This window comes from Rhincodon typus, chromosome 1 (genome assembly GCF_021869965.1).
Source record: "Rhincodon typus isolate 14 chromosome 1, sRhiTyp1.1, whole genome shotgun sequence".
Classification (NCBI taxonomy): Eukaryota; Metazoa; Chordata; class Chondrichthyes; order Orectolobiformes; family Rhincodontidae; genus Rhincodon; species Rhincodon typus.
This window is the reverse complement of record NC_063332.1, coordinates 132,536,880-132,560,628: the sequence shown is the minus strand read 5'-3', so window position 1 is coordinate 132,560,628 and position 23,749 is coordinate 132,536,880. Positions and strand designations below refer to the sequence as shown.

The following is a 23,749-nucleotide window of genomic DNA, read 5'->3' as shown; positions in this document are numbered from 1 at the left end:
ACTGGTTACCGGAAGGCGGGAATGATGGGTCCATGAGATTCACCAACTATTTGTGGAACAGAGGAAAGGTTGTTGAAGGGTTTTCTAAAGACTTCCGCTTCACATCAGCAGATATGTTCATCTGCTTTGAATATAACGCCGAGTTGAGACTAGGGCTCAGTGTGCGCGGCTGGTCACTAAGATAAAGCAGGTTGAGAATAGTTTATTACGAGTGCCGCGATATTTACGTGAGGCAGCTTGAGCATGAGCCATGCGTTTTCACAACTCTTTCCGATGGTTCAAAACATCTGATTTAAAATAAACGAAAAGTTTCCAATCTTCCTTTGTGCGTGCAGTGTCTTAACATGCCGATCTAAGACAGTACACTTTTGCTGCTGGGACTTTGTTGCTAGGGTCAGTGTCTGATACCTCCGCCCCCTCCCCCCATCCCCCCTCAATCCTCCCTGTCCGATAGCGAGCCGGATGGGTTCTTGCGGAGCCTGGGAGATGGGCGAGGCTGTTGACTTTCTGTCTGGGTCTCTCTCCTTCTCTCTACCCTCCACTATCACGTCGCTCCGTTTTTGGGAGCTTGAAAAAGTCAGGAACGTCATTGGCCAAGCTCCATCCGGCGGTGAGTTGAGATGCTAGGAACAGCCGCGCCTGTTCCAGCACTCACTCAGTCTCTCCGTCCCTCAGTCAGACTTACTGGGAGCAACATTCACTCAGTCACTTACTCACTCCGTCGCTCGGTCAAACTCACTGGGAGCAGCGCTCACACATTCGTTCACTCACTCAGACAGACTGGAGGGCAGCAGCACTCACTCAGTCACTTACTCCCTCCCTCAGTCAGACTCACTCGGAGCAGGACTTAACTCAGACAGACTGTCAGACTGTGAGCTGCCTCTCAGTGGGAGCAGTACCGCCTGATCCACCAGTCTCCCACTCACACTCAGACTGACAGAGGGACAGTGCTGAGAAAGAAAGAGCATTTGCCAAGGTCCGCTGAATCTCACCGATTAAGTGTGGATGCTCCGTGAACTGTAGCCGCTATTCCTGTGAGTGTGTCTTGTATTATTGTTGCTCCCTGTCTCCCTCCGTCCCTGCACTTGTTGAGAATGCAGCTGCTGCGTGTTTGCCTGACTCTGTTCTGGATTTCTGTATTTTTTGGCTTTGGATTATCACAGATGACCGCCGAAAAATTTCTGCTAACTGAAAATGAGACTTGGGGGAAGTTTCATTCAGGTCCCAATTCTCTGGATTTATTCCACTTGCCCACGGTCCAGCCCGGCCTGGGGTTGTCTCAACGGGGAACCGGTCTTCCCGATGTAACGGCGACGACGGATAACTCCAACACAACCAATGGCAATACTACCTCAACCAGTGACAGTGATATCCCTTCCTCCTGCTACTATCCCACCCGCAGCAACCCCACCTTCCGATACATTACTGCCGGCCTCTCTTGTGCCATTTTCGTCGTCGGGGTGATCGGCAACGCGACTTTGCTGAGGATTATCTATAAAAATAAATGTATGAGGAATGGTCCCAATTTGTTGATTGGAAGCCTGGCCCTGGGAGACTTGTTCTACATCACGATCGACATCCCTTTCCATGTCTATAAGGTACGTCTGCTCTTCTCCCGTGGCGTCTCCACTCGTGTACAACCCCTTTAGTCTCACTCCTGAACTGTCCTCTCATTCTTGTCTCAAGGGAACTACATTCCCTGCTTTCTTCATTTTGGTTCTTTTCGACTTTTATGATGCAGTTTTTAACTTTTCTATTTTAGTTCCTAACGTTGCAAAAGAACCAAAGGGTTTTAAGCCTGATAGTACTGAGTATTTCAATTTATTTGTAACAATTTTACAAACTTTCTCATTTTTTGATGTTAACCTGGCCTTCTTCCTTCATTCAATATTTCTATCTTTCTAAATTAGTTCCTCCTATGCCTTGCAGCTTCCTATGTCTCCACATATGGTTTTAAACTACTTTCACTTTGATATTTGACATAACACATTTGTGGTTTCTTCTATCCGTTTTAAAAAAAACTTTTATCATTTATCTCTTTAAATATTCTAACCAGAACCAAGAATAAATTATCTTTTTTTTTACATTCTCTGCCTCATTTGTTAACTTTTTTTTCCAATCTGTTTGAGTGCATTCATTGACATTTGTGTCCTTTGTCAATTGTCTCTTCCAGCTTCTGGCTTCAGAATGGCCTTTTGGTATTGTTGTTTGCAAGCTGGTACCTTTCTTGCAAAAAATTTCAGTGGGGATCACAGGCCTGAGTCTATGCGCACTCAGTGTGGACAGGTAGGCCTCACAATTATATTTCCAAAGCTTTTTTTTAATTTGTCACAACAGCATATTCTGTGACAATTTCTGATTCTGCGAGCTAGTCAAGGCTTTGTCTTTTAATATGTTCATCAACAGTGAGGCCAGGAATATGTTATCTTGACATTTTACAATATGTTCCTGGCGCTAAACATCAAAAACAGAAAAAGAATCTCTTAAAGAAACAAAATCTGGTTACATGGGAATCTGAAGTTCATTCCTCTCAGAATTTATTTTTTTCTTTGAATACCAGTGGTTAATAAAAACATAAATTATTTATTTGAGTTTTACTAAAATAAGTTCAGCAATGGTATTTTTTAATGTACATTTATGTCACCATGTTTTATAAAATAAGTTTTATTTATAAATATGCCTGTGCTTTCAAGTTATATCGTTTTACATTGTTGTAAGCTGATGAGCGTGTTATGGTAAGCTGTTCTTTTAGATTGTTGATATTAAACTTTTTAAAAGATATTTGCTATTGTTTAAAACTTACTGAAACTCTGCAATTTGATGACTCTCTCCCACTCTTAATGTTACTGTAGAGGAAGTTAAATCACATTCTTGAGTCCCTAAAATACAACATATTAAAAAGATAGTAATTGCTAAGTGCTGCAACTCTATATTTTGCTTTTATTTGCATTTAGTTTGTATTATGTTTTTACGGTCACTACATTGTCTCACTCCGGAGAACTCAATTTTTATCTAATCCAGACAAATTTTGACAGTCATTCTTGGAATCAAAATGTATTCGAAATCTCAACCCAGTTCTAATTTGACTGAGGTCCACCAAATTGCCTACAACTTGACAATAATTGCAGTAAACTGACAATTTCATTTAGGGCAGGTTCTAAAGTTTGAGGTCTATGGATAAGACTAACTTCACATGAATCAGATATTAGCCTGAATCGTTCCACCTGAGATCTGGAGAACAAGGAAATTTAAGAAAATTTCCAGCTCTGCAAACCCATCTTGAGGGAACGTACCTTGGATGTTTTAATTTTTCTTCTGGGGATGTGTGTTAATAGGAGTTCAGTCCACTGCCAGGAAACACTGCACAGGCTACCATAAGGCTGCTGTGTGTGGAAGTGGGATATATGAAATGCTGGCTTCTCTTCTGTAGGACCTGCTTGCAACTGTAAAACATCTATACCAAGAAACAACCCTCACAGCTCTTTACACTCCCCGTACACTCCCCGTGCCCCATGCCTGCAACCTCAAGGTCTCACCAAACGTCCTAGTGCCTCTTATATTGTCTATTCAACCTATGTCGCTCTACCCATCCCCATGGCCTCTCATACATTTTGTGCCAACCTCATGCCACTCTGCCCACTCTCATGGCCCCTCATATCCCACATGCCCTTTTACCACTCATGTTTCTTTGTGGTGCCAGTTCCAATTTAGTGCCAACTCATGGAACCTATGCTCACCACCCCACAAGCCTTTACCCTAAATGCCATATGCTGACTGCTCACTCATTATAGCGGATCTCAGTCCCCATCCTGAGGGTAAATGAAATGAAGTTGTGAATGTTTAATATAGAGTCCACTGCATATAAATAAACACTTGCATTGATAAAAATCCATTCACCATAGTTACATTCCTTCAAGAGCTTAATCCATTATAAAAGCAAACATTTCATTCAAATGTTTAATCTCTTATAACATAAAGCGAAGCTACAAATGCAAATGCTTAAACTTTATAACCACTTAGATTTGTCAATCGAACCGCGAGCTGCTCACTGCAGTGTAACAATGATAGGTTGTGAAATCGGTCATGCAGCTCACTTGGTATGATAATAGTCTTCAAGTTAACGTCAACAGATAGTGAGTTTCAAAATATAGGCTAAATGATTTAAATGCCTTGGCAACATAGCAGTTCTAACAAGCTTGACAGTTTCAGTGATGTTATCCATTTGTTTTACATATTTACGTATACTTTTAACCATCTCAAAGGGCACTTGACATCTCTCAAAAGGCATCCTACCTCTCCCAAAGATGTTCTTGGGCCCATCCAACAAAACCAACTTTAGGTTTCTCCCCGAGAAGAATAAATCTGACAAGTGGTGTTTTAGACCTCCACTAGCAAAAGAATGGATCTCTGTGAAGGCAGCTGCACCTTTACGTTTGCAAGGGCCTCTGTGAACTACAGATGTGCAAAGTACAACCTGCATGTTCCCTCCCCCCGACCATGTCCCAGCCAAAACAATGGGTGTTGTGTTTGGGAAGCATTTCCAGAGTTAGAGCTCTGATATCATTTTGGCTAAACCAAACAATTTCTCATTGTTACAAGAATTTGGGCAAAAATTTGATGTTGCCATTCACCCTTGGGCAACAACTGAAAGTAAGATTAAAGCTCAAGTGCTGAAACCCCTTGTTCCGATGATTTAAAAAGCCCTCCTAGTGCAAACCACTATGAAAATCTAAACTGTAATGGATTGTTGTTAGATTTACCATGTTCCTACCACTTACACCTCTCTGAAAGCAATGGAGATTTGGGAGTAGTATATGAGACTTTAATAAATAAACACTACACCTGCCAAATATAAGATTAGGGGATTTAAATTTGCTGCTTACTAATAGTTAAAAAGTTCAACATCTTTAAGAACTGAAAAATTATGCTTGGCAAGCAATGCCGGCTATTTGAAAGGATGGGATAAATTTATTTCTTCCCAAATTATGTCAGAGGTGAGATAGTCATACTTTGACAGTTTCCCTTATCAAAGCATGGTTCAAGAATTGAATCATTCTGTGATTGTTGCAGCTTTAAACCTAAATAGATTTTTGATTTTACTTCCTTCATTTAAATTGATAGATTGCTGGGTAATGAGGAGATTTAGTTAGAAACATTCTGTCATTATTAATTCTTTCAACTTCACCACCAGTCATAACCACTGTAATGATGGAGAGCTGCATGACTTCTAGCTGCATTATGGCATGATGTCCACCACCAGTTAGGTACTGCTGCCTCTGGTTTGAAGTCACCCTGTCCTGCAAGATAAAGGGAAGTGAGTCAGTGAATGAGTGACTATGGTGCAATCGGTTTAGGTAACATAGCTGTCATGATTGAATAGCTGGAAGTCTGCTCACGCTGGGAGATGTCAGTGTGAGGCTTACAACAGTGTTCAATGTGAGGGTGAGGTGACTTATGAATGTGAGTATGCGTTTCAATCTATAGAGATTGTTTGTAAATGAATTATGGATATATAGTTAATTGGTTTGTGGTAAATTTGATAGGGTTTGGCATTTACTGACCTTGATCACTTGTGTGAGATCATTGAATGTCTTGCAGCAATACATCAAGGTCCTCAGTGCTACGCTGCTAGCAGTGACTTGTACAGCTATCTGCTTCCACTGCTTTCTGAGAGTCTGTCTGGAGGATCGCCCAGCCTCCTGTGGATAGGGGACCTTTCTCTCATGTACTTCATTGCTCTATTGGATGATTTGTAGCCCCCTCTTGCTCATCATGTGTTGTTCCCATATCTTAACCAAAATTCAAGTTACTTTTTTAATGAATGGCAGAATTTCCTCAGACTGAAATGCATCTCCTCTTGAAGAAGTTCTGCCTTCCTTTAAGTATTCAAGCTTGAATTTGTGGCAGCTTCTCAAGGTTTAGAAGCTCTTCTTCAGATGTGCGATTACTCAACAGTGTGCACAGAATTGGTTGGCTGCTGAGTCATAAAAATGGGAAAGCAACATGCAGTTTATATGTCGTCTGTATCATAACAAATAGATTTGGTTTAGTCATGCATTGCAATCCCTTCACCCATTTTTAGGCCTACTTCAATTCTTCTACCTATGACTTTACTCAACTCAGATTGAATAGTGTGGATTCAGTTCATTTGAAAAGCATAGGCCACGTAGAAACATAGAAACTATGACAGGATTGGGCTGTTTGGCCCTTCAAGTCTGCTCAACCATTCAATAGGAACATGACTGTTCCTCTGTTATAATGCATACCTAAGAATCACCTCTGCAGTTTAAAAAGCAAACTCCCTTTTCCTATTGTTTACATTTTTAAAATAAATACTTCCCCACTTTAATCATTTGTTCTATTCCTACTTTGGCTCAGTCCAAATTATAGTTGATGGGATATTTATTACTGGATATTTCATGCAAGGCTGCATCTATAATACATGCTTAGCATTGTTTTCTGTTCAAATTATTTTCAAACAAAAATAATCTATAATTTAAAAAAGGACACTGCCAAGGTTAGATACTTTATTAATTTCAGTGCTGACTCAATGGAGACATAAACTATTGGAATTGAGTGGTCAACCACTGGTATGCACCAAATACGTGCTGTTCAGTCAATGTTAATATGACAGAGTTAGGCAGAAAGGAAGCTGCAGGATATATACAGCATGTTTATTAACCCTGTTATTGGATTTTAAGGGCAGTAATACAGTCTCTGTTCTTCAACAAAACCTTTGTTGTTTGGTATGCAGGATATTGCCTGTGAAACACTATAGTTTTTTTTAAAGAGGTACAGGCCAGTCCCAAGGAAATAAAAAGAACTATTTCAAAGTGGCCAATAGGAACTCCTTGGGTCCTGTTGAACATACTAACTGAAATACTTGAGAAAGTTATGGATTGCAAACAGCCTTTTTTATAAACAGGCCTTTGAGAGTCCTCAAGAGAACCATTTTGTAAAACAGAAAAAATATTTCTCTAATCTGCTTTCTTTCTGTCTGTTTAAAAGTAAACCTCTGGTTTGACTCAAAAAATGCAGAAACTTGTGAAACAATATATTTAACCTCAGCGCACATCAGATTTTATTTTAAATTGCGTTTTTCTAGGGACTGGCTTTCGATGAAAATTTATAAGGCATGTGATGATTGCCAATTATTTGAATTCCAAACTCAGAAAGAAAGAAAGAAAATTGATGCAGTGGCGAATGTATAAAACAACTCTCAAAGCGAGGGGGAGTTTGCTGCTTTGACCTGGTCACAAACCCATCCCTTATCCATGAGATGGGCTGAATAAATAATAGAAGCTGCCAAAGGGGTTACAACAAAGGCATGTGCCCCACAGAAGAAGCATCATGATCTTTGAGTTCTGAGAGTAGAAGCCAGAGGCCAAATCAGCTGAAAATAAAGATGAGCCTACTTAATTAAGAAGACCTTCATTGCTGGGTGTTGGAATTTAAAAATGTGGAGGTCTTAATATAACTGTATAGTTGGTGAGGCAACACCTAGATTATTGTGTATGGTTTCGATCCCTGTATTTAAAAAAAAGATATATTAGCATTGGAGGCTGGATTTCAATCTCTTCTGAAATTCACTGTGCTGATTCATGAGATGAAAGAATTGACTTATCAGTAACAACTAGTGCTGTATGAATCTATGACTAAACAGGTTAGTGCTTTATTTATTCAGGAATGAGGGGTGATCTTATTGAAATATTCAAAATTCTGAGGGATGTTGACAGGGCAGGTGTTGAAAAGATATTTCTACCAGTGAAGCAATCTCAAACTAGGGGACATATTTACAGAATAAGAATCTACTCATTTAAAAGAAAGATGCAAAGGAATTTCTTCTCCCAGAGAGTAGTGAATGCCTGGAATTCTCAACCCCAGAATGTTGTAGAGGCTAGATCACTGAAAATATTTAAAGAAGAGGTAGATAGATTTTTTGAAAATTAGGGTATTGACGGTTTTAATGAGCTGGCATGAAAGAGGAGTTGAGGCCCCGAGTAGATCAGCGGTGATTTTGTTGAATGGTAGGGCGGGTACAAGGGGTAAATGGCCTGCCCCTCCTCCTATTACTTATGTTCTTATTTCTTTCTTGCAATCTATCTTTCCATTCCTCAGTGCTTTGGTCTAAAATAGGCCGAGGCAGAGGCTATGTCTATTCTGAGTTTCTGTCCAAATTATAGCTGCAGTGTGGAGGAAGCTGCAAGTAATTTCAGCCTCTCACCGTTCACTCCTCCATCCTTGCATTGGTTCAACTGGGCCCATCGGGGAGAGGTAGCAATCCAAGTATAACCCAGGAAGTACTTTGACAAACTGCTGCCAAACCATAAATGAGATGGGACATAAGCACCAAAATCTTCATTATCGAATTGTACTGTGATAATAATCTAGTGGAAACTCATCTCTTCTAGTTTCTGGCTTAAATTGTGACCCCAGCAACATGCCTGTGTTATAAATCCATCCACACAAGGTGGAATGTCAATCTGATAATCTTCATTTAAACAAACATTCAAGAAGAGCTAACTGTCCTAGGGTACTGCAGAGGGATTGTGTTTTGCATCTACTCAACTACTGCAAGCCTCAGTTAACATAATAGTAGTTTCATTTATTTCATTTTTCCATAGTTGTGAAGTCAGTAGCATTTATTTTGTTACATACAACAATGTATATATACCACATAAGATCTTGTAATCTGTTGCTGGAAAAAAATGGATTTCAATGGATAACCTTTCACCTTTTTAACTTATTCAATAAAGTGAGGAATTCAACTGGGACAACACAACGCTTTTAAGTTGCAATCCTGCTTTAAGAATAATGAGGGGAGAGAAGCTGAAAATCATTTTTCCAAAGAATTTTAATTGAAGGCATGTGTGCCTTGCGTTAGTTAAATAGAGCTAATGACATGATATTAGTTGATATTCATCATCATGTACCAGTATTATTGGCATTTACACAACCCAGTCACCACACAGTATTTATCTTTTATGTTATTTTGTAAGAAATTCCTTCTGTCCGATGCACAAAATTTACCAATCGATTCTTAAATAGACCAGTGTCACAGAATTAGTGCCACTCAGATTTATTTTCTAAAGTTCATTCTTGGATCACCTTGAATATTGTTCACAGATTATCTTCATTTCAACCCCAGGGAAAACCTTTCCAGGAAAGGAAGACTCCTTAATGAATGATCAGATGTTGGTTGTTTACAGAAATCTTTTTGTGCAGGTCTGTGGTTGTTATCCAGGAAGTATCCACAATGCCATCAATCTGCAGCAGTACATAAGAGCTACATTCTTTTGTTCAAGAAACATTCAATGAATGACGCTTGTGACAGTAGGGCTATTTTCTGCAACCATGGCTGCTGCTATGGCAATTGAGACCATCACAAGCAGCAGAGGTGTACCTCAGCCTGGCGACCTCGGAATCTACCTGCTGTCTGTCACTCCACTTGCGTTTCCACAAAAGTATTCCTAATCTAGTGTAAAAACAATGAAATTGAAGAATGAGTGCAAAAGCACAATAGTGGTACAACATACCTGAAATGTTATCTCCCTAAAGGCTGTCAGGCTAGTTTCATTTCATACTGCATGGATCCACAAGAAATAGGTCGAAAATGAAGAGCAGTCCTGAGGACAGAAAACATCCTCCTCATTCACAGACAAGTACAAGGGAGTAAAAATGTTGCATTGACTTTGTCAGCAGGTGAAACTTGTGCTGTTAACAATGGATGCAATTCATGTCACTCTTCTTTGGAGCACCAGCTGAGACTTCTACACATCTACATTAAAGTCACACCAATAATCACCACCATGCCATTGTGAACACTTGGTTCACTTTTCTGCTATTGCCATAACTTGCTCTTTTATGGTGAGTTGTCTTTGCAAAAATACACTTCATTTATATAATTTGGAAACAGAAGCATTATAGGAACGTTTCAGTTCAAGTATTACAGGATTTTCAATCAATTATGAAGTTCTTCCAAAGTAAGTATCACTGTAACGTGCATCAAGACATTTTGATACTCTTGATTTACATCATACATCTTTATGAGGCACGCAGGATGACATGTATTACTATTCCCTACCTGTCAGTACACAAGGCCATAAAACAATCACCCTTCTGCATTGCAGTTCTTCTATGGCTGCCCCTGTTTTGTTGACAAAATGGAAAAGTATTTCCTTTTCTTTGTCATGTCTGATGTTCAGTCTGAGGCACATTGCTGCCTGCTTTGCCCACATATCTAACCATGATAAAACTGACTTGGATGTTTCTGAGGCACTGCTGTATTTTCCAACAATAAAATTCACACCAATTAGAGTGTACTATAATGTCTGCATGAGGCATTAAGTAAACTCAAAGGAGATGCTGCTGTCATAAGAGTGATAGGGTATATGATTCTATGGTATGCAAGTTCAGTCAGGCTATTGGGCATTCACTGAGCAGAGGAGAAGTACAGCAAGATCCTTGGCATGGGTGGCGCTTAATTTATTTTATTCATTAAATATGACAGCCGGTGGTAACATTAGCATTTGTTGCTCATCCAAATTGCCCTTGAGAAGGTTGTGGTGAGCTGCCTTCTTGAATCACTGAGCCCCTATGGTGTAGGTACACACATAGTACTGGAAGGGAGTTGCAGATGTTTGACCCAGTGACAGTGAAGCCCCAAGTGTGTAGATTGGAGGGAAATTTGCAGATGATGTTACTCCCATATGCCTGTGTTTCTTTCTAGGCAGCAAGGGTTGTGTATTGGACATTGCTGTTGAAGGAGCTATGGTGATTCTCCCTATGCAGCGTATGTACATCAGAGGTACCTCCTTCAAGATGTTACCCTCATCTTTGTTACTTCACGAATGGCCATCAAAGCACAATCCCTGCTCCCACACCCTTTCCTGTCTCCTCTCCAATCCTTCTCTATCCAAAACCCCAGACTTATCTGGGCCTTGCAAACAAGGCTGTCTTCATTCTGAGGCCTTAATGTAGTCCCAGCAGTGGTCACTACTCCGATCTGTTGCTAATGAGACTGCTTATGCTGTATGGTAACTCTTGAGGATGACTTTCTCCCACTGAAGAGCAGAAGTCTCAATCTTATCTATTCAAGGCAGCCAGAGGCATGTTGCTGCTGTTGTGGTTCTATTTTAACTTGCAGTATAATGTGGATAAATGTGATGTTATTGATTTCTGAGGCAAAAACAGGCGGGCAGATTGTCTGAATGACGATAGACTGGGAAAGGGGGAGGTGCAATAAGACCAGTCGCTGAACGTAAGCATGCAGATGCAGCAGGAGACAAGGAAGATGGCGGCGGAGTAACAGGGCTATGGGCAGGTTCTTGAGCCTAGGGCTCATCTGCTCCCATCTACTTTCTTTTTTTGTCTTTTCCTTCTGCATTTTTTCTTCCTTTTTCTTTCATTTCTCTGTTCATTTTTCTTTAATTTAAAGCCTTTCGCGGTGGGTCAATCAGTGGCAGGGCACGGCAGCGAGAGTGGGCCATGCTTGGAATGGCAGCAGTCTCTTATCTGTCAGAGGCAGCAGCGGCAGATGAGACAGCAAGGACAACCTCTGATGTTCAGAACTGGCAGCAGCAGCAAAGCTCCTCCAGCGATTGGAGGAGGCGATGACAGCAGACATTTCAAGATGGCTGCACTGTCGAGGTGACAGCTCGGAGGAGGGCGGCCAGAGCAGAACTTTTGGTGAGGTGGCAGCGGCCTGGCCTGGCAGTGGAGCCAGGGACTCCTGGTTGCAGTAGGCCCAGAGCAGGGACACTTCGCATTGGCAAAGCGGCAGGAGAGCTGGGGCCTCCTGGTTGCAGGGCAGTGTGGGTCTGGGATGGGACTCGGCATCGGCAGCAGAGTTGGCAAGGTGGGCCCAGCAGTGAAGTGATTACGCCTAAAGAGTGGCATCTCCTATATTGGTGGGTCCAACATGGGTAGCAGCAAGGCGGTGGAAGAGGTGGAGGTGTCAGTGAGCTGGCTCAGGACTCACAGTGGAGGCGGTGGAACGAAGATAGACTCTCTTTTAGTTATATCTTTTTATTCTTAAACTATTCAAAATGGTGCTGGATTATATTGACAGTTGAAGCTTTTCACTGTAGTTTACAATAAATCATTCAATTCAAGGCAAGTATCATGTTGGCCTTCATAGTGAGAGGATTCGAGTACAGCAGCAGAGATGTCTTGCTGCAGTTATATAGGGACTTTGTAAGCAGTTTGGTGTCCATATCTGAGGAAAGAAATTCTGGCTATGAACGGAGTGTAAAGAAGGTTTACCAGACTGATTCCTGAGATGACAGGACCAATATACAGGAAAAGATTGGATGGGTTAGACATATATTCACTAGTGTTTAGAAGAATAAGGGGAATTATAATAGAAAGCTGTAAAATTCTAACAGGATGAGACAGGAATGATGAAGAGAAGGATGTTCTCAATGCCTGGGGAGTCCAGAACCAGGGTTGCTGTCTCGAGATAAGAGGTAGACCTTTTAGGACTGAGATAAGGAGGAATTTCTTCACTCAGAGAGTGGTGTGCCTGTAGAATTCTCTGTCACAGAGGGTGACTGAGGCCAAAATATTTTGTGACTGAGCAATATGCCACATGGACAACATAGTGAGCAATAAGCAAAAGTTGCCAAGTATGATCACAGAAATCACGCAATATTAAAGCATTTACAAGAAGAGGGCCTCGCAATGAATTACAAGTGTGAATTCTCCAAACAATCTCTTTTTTCGAGACACATTGTCAACAATGAAGGCAGAATGGCTTATTCTCTAAGGAGTACTGCCATTACAGAGATCCCCACTACAAAGTCAGTTTAGGATCATCAGTGTTGGTTCTGGTGAACCAGATGCTAAAACGTTTGCCTAACGTAGCAATCACTACAGAGCCATTGACATAACTCCTCAGAAGACACAAGGATGCTGTTGGAGTCCTCATCAACAGAACATTTTAAAAAAGTTATGAACATTTTAATATTTCATGTCCAATGATAATTGCAGTCGATACTCCAGCTGCAGGTTTAGGAGTAGTACTCTTGCAGGAGCAGCAGGATGGGTTTAGTAAATAATCCTTAGGCATCATTGCATTATCTGATACAGAAGCACAAAATGTGGTGATTGATAAGGAGACTGTCTCAGTTATATGAGCTTGTGAGAGATTTTCAGACTACATCTTTGCTCTAAAACTGATCATCACAACAGATCACAAACCTTTACTTGCTCTACTTGATGAGAAAGAACCTCCAAAAATATAAAACTATTGACTTTGTCTCAAAACGTTTGCTTACAATGCGCACATAGTGAAAACTGCAGGCAATGACAGATCAGAGCAATCTTTGACTGTGTTATTTGCCATGATGCTAATTTCATCCAGGAAATTGAGTCATAAACCCAGACAATGATGACACAATGTCCAGCAAAGCACAATCAGCTTAACCAGATTCAACACAAAAAAAGAGAGACTACAAATGTCTTACCATTCATGTGTTGCACCGAGGGTTGGCCACAGTTGTAGTTATATCAGTGCAGATGTGATGGGCCAAAGGGCCTTTTCTGCAGTGTATGACTCTTTGATTCTACAACACCAAAGGCTCAGTAGTGTGACCATGTGAATATATTTCATACACAACAATAATTTTCTCATTGTTGATGACATACTAGTGTACGATGAATGACGATATCATGTACGGCTGTACAGAATGTTGGTTAGGTCACTTTAGGAATACTGCATTCAATTCTGGTGTCCCTGCTATAGGAAAGATGTTGTTAAATATGAAAGGGTGCAGAAAAGATTTACAAGGATGCTGCCAGGATTGGAGGGTTTGAACTATAGGGAGAGGCTGAAAAGCCTGGGGCTTTTATCCCTGGAGCATCAGAGGACAATGGATGACCTTATGAAGGTTTGTAAAATCGTGAGGGACGTGGACAGGGTGAATAGCCAAGATCTTTTTCCCAGGGTAGGGGAGTCTAAAAGCATAAAGCGTGTGTTTAAGGGGAAAAGGGAGAGGGGGAAGATATAAAAGGGACTTAAGGGGCAACTTATTCACGCAGAGGGTGGTGCGTGTATGGAATGAGCTGCCAGAGGAAGTGGTGGAGGTGAGTGCAGCTCAAAGCAGCTAAATGGGTATATAATTACGAAGGGCCTAGAGGGATATGGGTCAATTGATGGCAAATTTAGAATATCTGGTCGGCATGGACGAGTTGGACGAGGTCTGTTTCCATGCTGTACAACTCTATGATTCTATAACTCGTCATCCCAGCTTCACTTCGAGAGGACATCTTGGGGAGCTGCAGCAGAGCATTTGGAAATCACCCAGTGCAAAGCCAGAGCCCAGTTCTCAGTATGCTGGCCTGGGATCTCCAACGACATTGAAGAACTCATTGGCAGTTGTCAGACAAGTGACATCCACAGACCTGAATAAAATGAGCCTTTAACGCCCACTAAATTCCCAAATAGACCTTAGCAATAAGTGTGGAAGAATTTGTCTGTATTTGATGGAAAGGCTTATCTCATTATTATTATTTCTCCTGATGGATCAAAGTTAAGAAATTGCACACAACGAACATGGAAGCAGTTATCGGAATCTTAAATGAAATAATCGCAACATACAAGGTGTTCTTGATGTGGTTACTTCATGCTAGGATCAGGGTAACAGGTGCGGATCAGGGATTTAAGCAGCAAATGTACAATAGTCAAGAGGTGTAAATTGCGAGATTATATACTGTTTGTATGTCAAAGCAGCCATACTAGGGAACTGCAGGTACCTCATCCCAATACTGTCAGGCCATCCTCAGATTATCGATTAGGATGAACTGAATGGTAAACCTGAAACAGAGACTATCAGGAAGACTGTCCAAGACGACTAACATCTACCTAACGAACTATCATTCTTCCAAGTCTGAACAGAATACATTTAGAGAGGATAGTGAAACCTCAAACTATCTGAATGTGTAAAGTCTAAGACTTGAAGGGAGATGGGATAGTATTAAATGTAATAATGGGTATTATAAAAAGTTTGGGGGGAAATTTTGTACATTGGTATGAAAGGGTTTTTTTCCTATTCATTTGTGGGATGTGGCTTTTGTTGCCTGGCCAGTATTTCTTGCCCATCCCTAGTTGCCCTTGAGAAGGTGGTGGTGAGCTGCCTTCTTGAAGCTCTGCATTCCTCCTGCTGTGGGTTGACTCACAATGCTATTTGGAAGGGAATTCCAGGTTTTTCCCCCAGCGACAACGTAGGATCGGCAATATATTTCCAAGTCAGGATAGTGAGTGGCTTGGAGGAGAACTTGGAGGTGGTGGTATTCCCATATATCTGATGCCCTCATCCTTCTAGATGGAAGTGGCCGTGGGTTGGGAAGGTGCTTCTGAGTGCATCTTGTAGATAATACACACTGCTGCTACTGAGCGTCGGTGGTGGAGGGAGCGGATGCTTGTGGATGTAGTGCCAATCAAGCGGGCTGCTTTGTCCTGGATGGTGTCAAGCTACTGGGGTGTTGTTGGGGCTGCACTCATCCAAGCAAGTGGGAAGAATTCCATCAACACTCCTGACTTGTGCTTTGGAGATGGTGGACAGGCTTTGAGGAGACAGGAGATGAGTTAATCACCGCAGTATTCCCAGATTCTGGCCTGCTCTTGTAGCCACTGTGGTTATGTGGTGAGTCCAGTTGGGTTTCTGATCAATGACAAAACCCAGGATGTTGATATTGGGGGATTCAGTGATGGTGACACCATTGAATATCAAGGGACGGTGGTTAGATTGTCTCTTATTGGTGATGGTCATAGTCTGGCATTTGTGTTGTGCAAATGTCACTTGCCACTTTTCAGCCCAAGCCTGGGTATTGTACACATCTTGTTACATTTGAACATGGATTGCTTCAGTATCTGAGGAATCACAAATGATGCTAAACATTGTGCAATCATTGGTGAACATCCCCACCTCTGACCTTATGATAGAGGGAAGGTCATTGATGAAGCAGCTGAAGAAGGTTGAGCCTAAGACACTACTGTAACTCCTGCAGAAATGTCCTGGGATGATTGACCTCCAACAACCACAGCCGTCTTCCTATGTATCAGGTATGATTCCAACCATCGTAGAGTTTTCCCCCTGATACCCATTGATTCCAGTTTTGCTAGGTCTCCTTGATGCCACATTCAGTCGAATGCAACCTTGATATCCAGGGCTGTCACTCTCACCTCACCTCTGGAATTCAGCTCTTTTGCCCATGTTTGAACCAAGGCTGTAATGAGGTCAGGGGCTGAGTGGTCTTGGTGGAACCCAAACTGGGCATCACTGAGCAGGTGCTGCTTGGTATCACTGTTGATGATACTTTACTGATGATTGAGAGTAGACTAATGGGGTGGTAATTGGCCAGGTTGGATTTGTCCTGCTTTTTATGTACTGGACATAATTTGGCAATTTTCCACATTGTCGGGTAGATACCAGTGTTGTAACTGTACTGGAACAGCTTGGCTAGGAGAGCAGCAAGTTCTGAAGCACAAGTCTTCAATATTATTGCTGGAATGTTGTCAGGGCCCCATAGCCTTTGCAGTATCCAGTGTCTCCAACCGTTTCTTGATATCACGTGGAGTGAATCTAATTGGCTGAAGACTGGTATCTGTAATGCTGGGGAACCACTGGAGGAGGCTAAGATGGATCATCCACTTGGCACTTTTGGCTGAAGATTGCTCGAATGCTTCAGCCTTATCTTTTGCACTGATGTGCTGGGCTCTTCCATCATTGAGGATGGGGATATTTGTGGAGCCTCCTCCTCCAGTTAGTTGTTTAAATGTCCACCACCATTCACCACTGGATGTGACAGGACTGCAGAGCTTAGATCTGATCCATTGGTTGTGGGATCACTTAGCCCCATCTATCATTTGCTGCTTTCACTGTTTGGCGTGCAAGTCGTCCTGTTTGGTGGCTTCACCAGCTTGATTCCTCATCTTCAGGTATGCCTGGTACTGCTCCTGGCATGCCCTCCTGCACTCTCCATTGAACTAGGGTTGATCCACTGGCATGTTGGTAATGGTTGAGTGGGGAATATGCCGGGCCCATGAGGTTACAGATTGAGTACTAAAGTAATGATGTAATGAGGGTTTGGCGGGAGAGTAAAGTAGCATCTCACAGGAGGCAAAACTAAGACTACATCTTACCAGCAGTCTTTGTGGTAACATAAAGATTATAACCTGTAAATTTCATCTTGTTTACTTTACAAGTGTCTTCTCGTTCAATCAGACATAATAGACTTCAAACATAATTGACTATATAAACACCTAAAGAACACCCACACCAAGAAGATAGGGATGGGAACATACCTAATACCACCTCCACACTTAGAAGCTGGGAATCCAGCACTGAGTAACACGTCCCCTGGCTCCCCAAAACCTGTCCACCATCTATAATGTACAAGTTAGATGTGCGATAGAAAACTCTTCATTTGTCTAGATAAGTGCAGTTTGGACAGTGCAGCATCGTCCTGGACAATGCAACCTCTTGATCGGCACTTTATCAATCACTCTCCACCACTGGTGCATCTTGGCTGCAGTATGCACCATTTACAAAATACACAGTTATAATTTGCAAAATTTCTTCAACAACAATTTCTAAACCTATTGTCTACCTGAAAGGACAAGGGCAGCAAATGCATGAGAACAGTATCACCTGCAAGTTCCTCTTCAAATCTCACACTATCCTGACATGGAACTATATTGTCATGCAGTTACCATTAGGTAAAAATCCTGTTATTGTCTTCCTATCAGCACTGTGGTATGCCTACACCACATGGAATACTGTGTTTCAAGAAGGCAGCTCGACACCATCTTCTCAAAGATAGTCAGGGATGGCCAATAAATACTGGCTTTGCTAACAATACCAACGTTTAGAGAAAAAAGAAACGCCCAAAAATCCATCATTTTTTGATGCTGGTATAAATGGTAGGTTCAATTTATCAGAATTTCGTGTATTAATACTACTAGAGTATATGGGTCAGCAAAAAAGATTTTTTACAGGTTCCTGTGCTACAATAGGTCTATTTACAGTTGCTTGCCAATGTAGGTAAATGTGGCTTTGAATGTGGAATGAAAAATAAATGCTGGAAAACTGTTCTTCTTGACCGTCATGGCCAATGTTTTCAAAGTGACCACTTTCCGAAACGTTGCATCCTTCTGTACACTGACTTCACTGAAGGATTCAACCTGAACCCCTTGCTCAACATCTGCTGGCCTGAAGGCCTCCTTTCGTGAGGCACATTGCCCTCACACAGGATGGCAGACAAGAATTTGACAGTCCTTGGCCTGATGGCTAGACAGAGGAGCCACCCCAAACAAAGATCCAGAGAGTTTAGAACTAGAAGCTGTACATCAGTGTTCCAACTTTATTCAGTCATCCACTGCATTACAACTTGGGAGTATAAGATCAGTCAATGCTTCTGAGGACACGTTTAGATTTATACTTGTATTGAGTGTGAAATTGTGCTCAGAGACTGCATTTGGAAAATGGACTATAATTCTGAAATACTGATCACTTTGCCCAAATTTCTTCTCCATTGGCACATCTGGAATGACGTAATAAATATGAGACAAGTATAATAATCAATCCAGTGATGAATTCAGGAGAAACTTCTTTACTCTAAGGATGGTGAGAATATGGAACTTACTACGCGATAGAGCAGCTGAAACAAATGGCTAGGTGCATTTAAGTAGGGGCTAGATAAGTATATGAGAATGAAGTTGATGGAGAGAGTGTTTGGCTTAAATGTGATAATTAAAGTGTGAGGAGGCTGTAATACATCCTTAGTGCTAGCACAGACCAGTTGGGTTGAATGGCATATTTCTGTACTATGTAAATCTTACAGAATGTAACTCTTTACAACAAGCATGGCTGTATACTTTCAGACAGTAATGGATTTTGAATGTCAAATATTGTTAATGAACTGGTTCTAATTGGAACACTTTAGTACACTTTTATATATTGTCGTACACTCTAGTATTATGTTGTATTGTATATTTGCCACTTGGAGCTTTGTGTAGAATGTACAAGGTAAAGATAAATGTAAGGGATTGTTATGATTAACTAAACGTGGCTCCTGTTGTTTTGAAACAGGTATCGGGCTGTTGTCTCCTGGAGCCGGGTTCAGGGGATTGGAGTGCCTCTATTGACAGCCTTAGAGATCATTGGTATCTGGATTCTCGCTAGCCTCTTGGCTGTTCCTGAGGCTGTTGCTTTTGATATAGTAACATTGGAATACGGTGAACGAAGCTACAATGTGTGCCTTCTTCTACCAACAACAGAGTTTAACCGGGTAAAATTATATTTCTAAAGATTAGTAAATGCTTTATTTAAAGTTTTGGCAAAGATCTGTAGCTCGGGTTGTGGGTGAGATTGTTGACTTGCTCGCCAAGCTGGCTTGTTTTCGTTCAGACATTTCATGATATAGTCAGTGGAGCCTCCGCTGAAGCAATGTTGTTCTACTCTGCTTGGAATTTATACTGTCTGGTCCATTATAGTGAGTAGTGTCATTTCTCGTTTTGATCTGTATGGGTTTGTATGTGGGGTCCAATTCTATATGTTTGTTGATTGCATTTTGAGTGGAGAACCATGCCTCTAGGAATTCCTGTGCATATCTATGTTTGGCTTGGGCTACTATGGTTACCTTATCCCAGTTGAACTGATGATCTTCATTGTCTGAGTGTACCAATATTAAGGAGAGTTCGCCATAACATTCTGCTGCTGGCTGATGTTCATATATTCTGATGGCTAGTTTCCTTCCTATCTGTCCAATTTAATTTTTGTGGCAGTCGTTGCATGGTATTTTGTAAACCACGTTGTTTCTGCATGTTGTGGGAATGGAGTTTTTAATCCTTGAGTGTTTGTCGTAGAGTGGCTATGGTCTTGTGTGCTACCATGATTCCTAGTGGTCTTAGGAGTCTTGTTGTCAGTTCCAATATGTTCTTGATGTAGGGCAGTGTGGCCAGTGCGTTAGGGCATACTGTGTCCTCTTGTTGTTGTCTGTTTAGTAGGCATCTGTGGATGAAGTTGCAGGGATATCCGTTGATAGCGAAGATTTTGTATAGGTGCTCTTCCTCTTAGCAGTTCCAGAGTGTTACAGTGTGTCCTGGCCCATTTAAATAGTGTCCTAATGCAGCTTTGCTTGTGGATGTTGGGGTCGTTGCTGTGGAAGTTGAGGATTTGATCAGTGTGGGTTGCTTTTCTATATACTGAGGTTTGGAATTCCCCGTTGGTCATACGCTCAACTTTAACATCCAGAAACAGAAGTTGATTGTTGTTTTCTTCTTCCCTTGTGAATTTAATTCCTGCGATTACATTGGCGATGAGGCAGTGGGTCTCTTCTAATTTGTTGCATTTAATGATGACACAAGTGTTGTCTATGTACTGGATCCACAGTTTAGGTTGAATGCGAGGGTGGGCGGTGTGTTCTAGTCTTTGCATGACTGCTTCTGCAATGAGTCCTGAGATGGGTGAACCCATTGATGAACCATTGATCTGTTTGTATACTTGACCATTAAAGATGAAGTGTGTGGTGAGGGACAGGTCTAGTAGTTTAAGTATGTTGTCATTGCTGATGGAACTGCTGGTCTGCATTGCTGCTTCCTCTAGTAATGTGACCACTGTTTCTTTGGCTACTGGGATGTCGATTGATGTGAATAAAGCTGTGACGTCAAAGGATACCATAATCTCATCATCGCTAATATTTATGTTCTTGAGGATATTGAGGAATTCTTGGGTTGAGTGGATGGAATGGGTGATCTGTTGACTAGGTGTTTCAATCTCTGTTGTAGGTCCTTGGCCAGTTTGTGTAAAAGTGTGCCTGGTAGGGAAACAATGGGTCTGAGGAGGATTTCTGCTTTGTGTACTTTAGGAAGTCCATAGAAGCGGGGGGTGTTTGTGCCTTCTGGTTTCATTTTCATGTAGCCGTCTTTGTTATCTGTCCTGCATCCTTTACTCTCTTCAGGGTCTGGCTGATCCTATTACCTAGCTGTGGTGTTGGGTCTATCGCCACCTGTTGGTAAGTGGTTGTATCTGCAAGCAATGCCTGTGTTTTCTTAACATAGTCTGGTTTGTTCATAATGACAGTCATGCGCCCTTTGTATGCTGGTAGGATTATAATGTTCTTGTCTGTCTTGAGTTTGTCTAGTGCTTTTCTCTCTGATGCATTCAGGTTGTCCCCTTTGTTCCTTCTGTGTAGCGTGGGGATTATACTTTGTCGGATGGCATGGTGTATTTCGTCCGTGAGTCTGTTGTCTTTTAATGTAGTCTCCATGGCGGCCACGAAGTCTGTTCTGTTCGCATCTTTGTGGTTATAGTTCAGTCCGTGTAATAGGACAGCTTTCTCAGTTTCTGTGAGTTGTCTGCTGCATAGGTTTCTTATCCATGTGCCCTTGTCTTTGTGGTGGATCAGTTTGGTGAGTTTCTCCTGTAACTTGTGTCTCTTCTTAGTTATGGTTTTGTGTTGATTGATGGTGATGGCCTGTTCTAGGATTGTAGGCCACTGCTGGTCCAGTGTTTAGATACTGTGATTTTTGGCACGCAATTTCTCGTTCGTACCTGTGGAGTCAGTTATGGACATCATTAATCATTGCTCGTAGCAATCCAAGTCGGTTCTGTTCAGCTATTTTATATGCATGTGGGTTGTTGAGTGGAGGCTTGTAATTCATGCTGCGGGGCAGTACCCGGTTCCCGAGGCATTCATGGAGAAAGTGAAGTTGTTCACGAGTAGAGCTCAGTCAGTTGGCAAAGGTTTCCCATTGTCCAGCAATTTTTAGCATGATACGCCCGAAGGTGTTTACAGTTTTGGCAAAGATCTGTAACTCGGGTTGTGGGTGAGGTTGTTGACTTGCTCGCCGAGCTGGCCTGTTTTTGTGCAGACATTTCGTTACTATGCTAGGTGACATAATCAGTGGAGCCTCCGATGAAGCGAGTTATTCTACTCCGCTTGGAATTTATACTATCTGGTCTGTTATGGTGAGTAGTGGACTAGACGGTATAAATTCCAAGCGGAGTAGAATAACATCACTTCCTCAGAGGCTTCATTGATGATATCACCTAGCATGGTGATGCAACGTCTGAACAAAAACAAGCCAGCTCGGCAAGCAAGTCAACAACCTCACGTTCCTGCTTTATCCTTATAGGGAGAGAACATGAGATACAGGATCAACATTCACTAACTTTTTTTTATTTTAGACCCTCTTCAGCATCAAATAAGTTTTTTTTTGATTGAATTATTAGTTTGCAATTTTAGAAAGGAAAATAGCTGGAATGAAAGGCACTGATATACAAATAAGTAGCAACTTGAGGAAATTACCCCACCAGCAAGATTCAACCCATGTGGAATTTTATCAAGCTTAAAATCCTCGTAAAAGGCTTTGTCACATTTTAACCTTAATTTTAAGTTGGAAATATCAGGAAACCGCTTTCCCCACCACCCCCCCAAACCCATCCCATTGATCTCAATGGAGAGTAAAATTGGGTGTAACATTTGTGCATCACCCAATCCTGTGAACCTTTCAAACAATTTGTCCATTAGTGTGCTGGCTTAACTTTAAGATCTCAATACAGTCCTCATTTATGTAAATTTTACTCCACATGATTACATGTTGACCAAGTGGGATGGTACTGTGTTTCCAAATTGGAGTTGGGCATGGAAAATTCTGGTTAGAAAGGATATTCTGAGATTAAATATTTTTCAGTTGCTTTGGTTTCAAACATCTGCTAATGCTGATATTCCATGTGGGCTTTTGATACGATTGTCTGTGGTGGCTTCTGATCTCTTGAGTTTTGTTTTGAAATCTGTTTTGATGTGGGAATATGTTGGGAAAAATCATTTGGAAACAATAATTGTCAAATATCTTCAAACTCAACAAGAACACTTTAATGGACAGAATCACCAAAGATCATCAAGATTGGAAGATGATAGGGAATGAATGTCACCAATAATTAATCTATGCAATATACTTTTTCAGGTTCAGTGTCTCCAGCATCTCCTTTCAGGCTCATGTTCTGTTATTTTTTGCGCATTTTATATGAAGTCCAGTATTCTGTAGTAGACATAATGGTGAGGTTGTCAGCACTCACTCTAACTGAAGAATAAATAAGACAAGTGACTTCTGGTGACGGTTCATGCAGAGTTAAGTATAGAAAATAAAAACCAAAAGAACTGTGGATGCTGAAAATCAGAAACAAAAACAGAAGTTGCTGGAAAAACCAAGCAGGTCTGGCAGCATCTGTGAAGAGAAATCGGAGTTAATGTTTCGGGTCCACTGACACTTCCTCAGAATATTAACTCTGATTTCTCTTCACAGATGCTGTCAGACCTGCTTGGCTTTTCTAGCAACTTCTGTTTTTGTTAAGTGTAGAAAGTCTGAACATTGCTGCCTGACTAGCCCTGCCTCTCCAGAAATGTCTTTTTGTTTACTGCTGCCTTTTTGCTGATTTTGCTGCTGTTTTTCCAAATATTAAAAGAAGGTCTTATTTAAAAACAAAAACAAGAGAAAAGCAAAATCTGGTATAGAAACATTATACAAAACTACCATAAAATATTAACATCAAACAACTATTTAAAGAAAGGGCAACTAAAGAACTGTCTTGCCAGGAAGCTCAGTCTGTTCACACATCAACTGTGTGGAGTTGCTTTAATAAGTGAGAGATACCGATTATGCATGCCAAAAGCTTCATCCATTCCAGTGTACATAGTATTTTTTTTAATAGTGTGGTATGTCTCAACAATGCTGGTGCTGATAATT

The 23,749-nt window shown here is 41.3% G+C and overlaps 1 protein-coding gene across 1 annotated transcript; it reads left to right on the top strand.

Moving 5' to 3' along the window:
- Positions 1 to 354: 354 nt before the first annotated feature.
- On the top strand, positions 355 to 19,308 carry ednraa (endothelin receptor type Aa). The gene is made up of 3 exons (XM_048606922.1): positions 355 to 1,598; positions 2,174 to 2,286; positions 19,092 to 19,308. Exons 1-3 carry the CDS (start codon positions 1,095 to 1,097, stop codon positions 19,306 to 19,308), a joined length of 834 nt encoding a protein of 277 aa, XP_048462879.1. The 5' UTR covers positions 355 to 1,094.
- Positions 19,309 to 23,749: the final 4,441 nt, after the last annotated feature.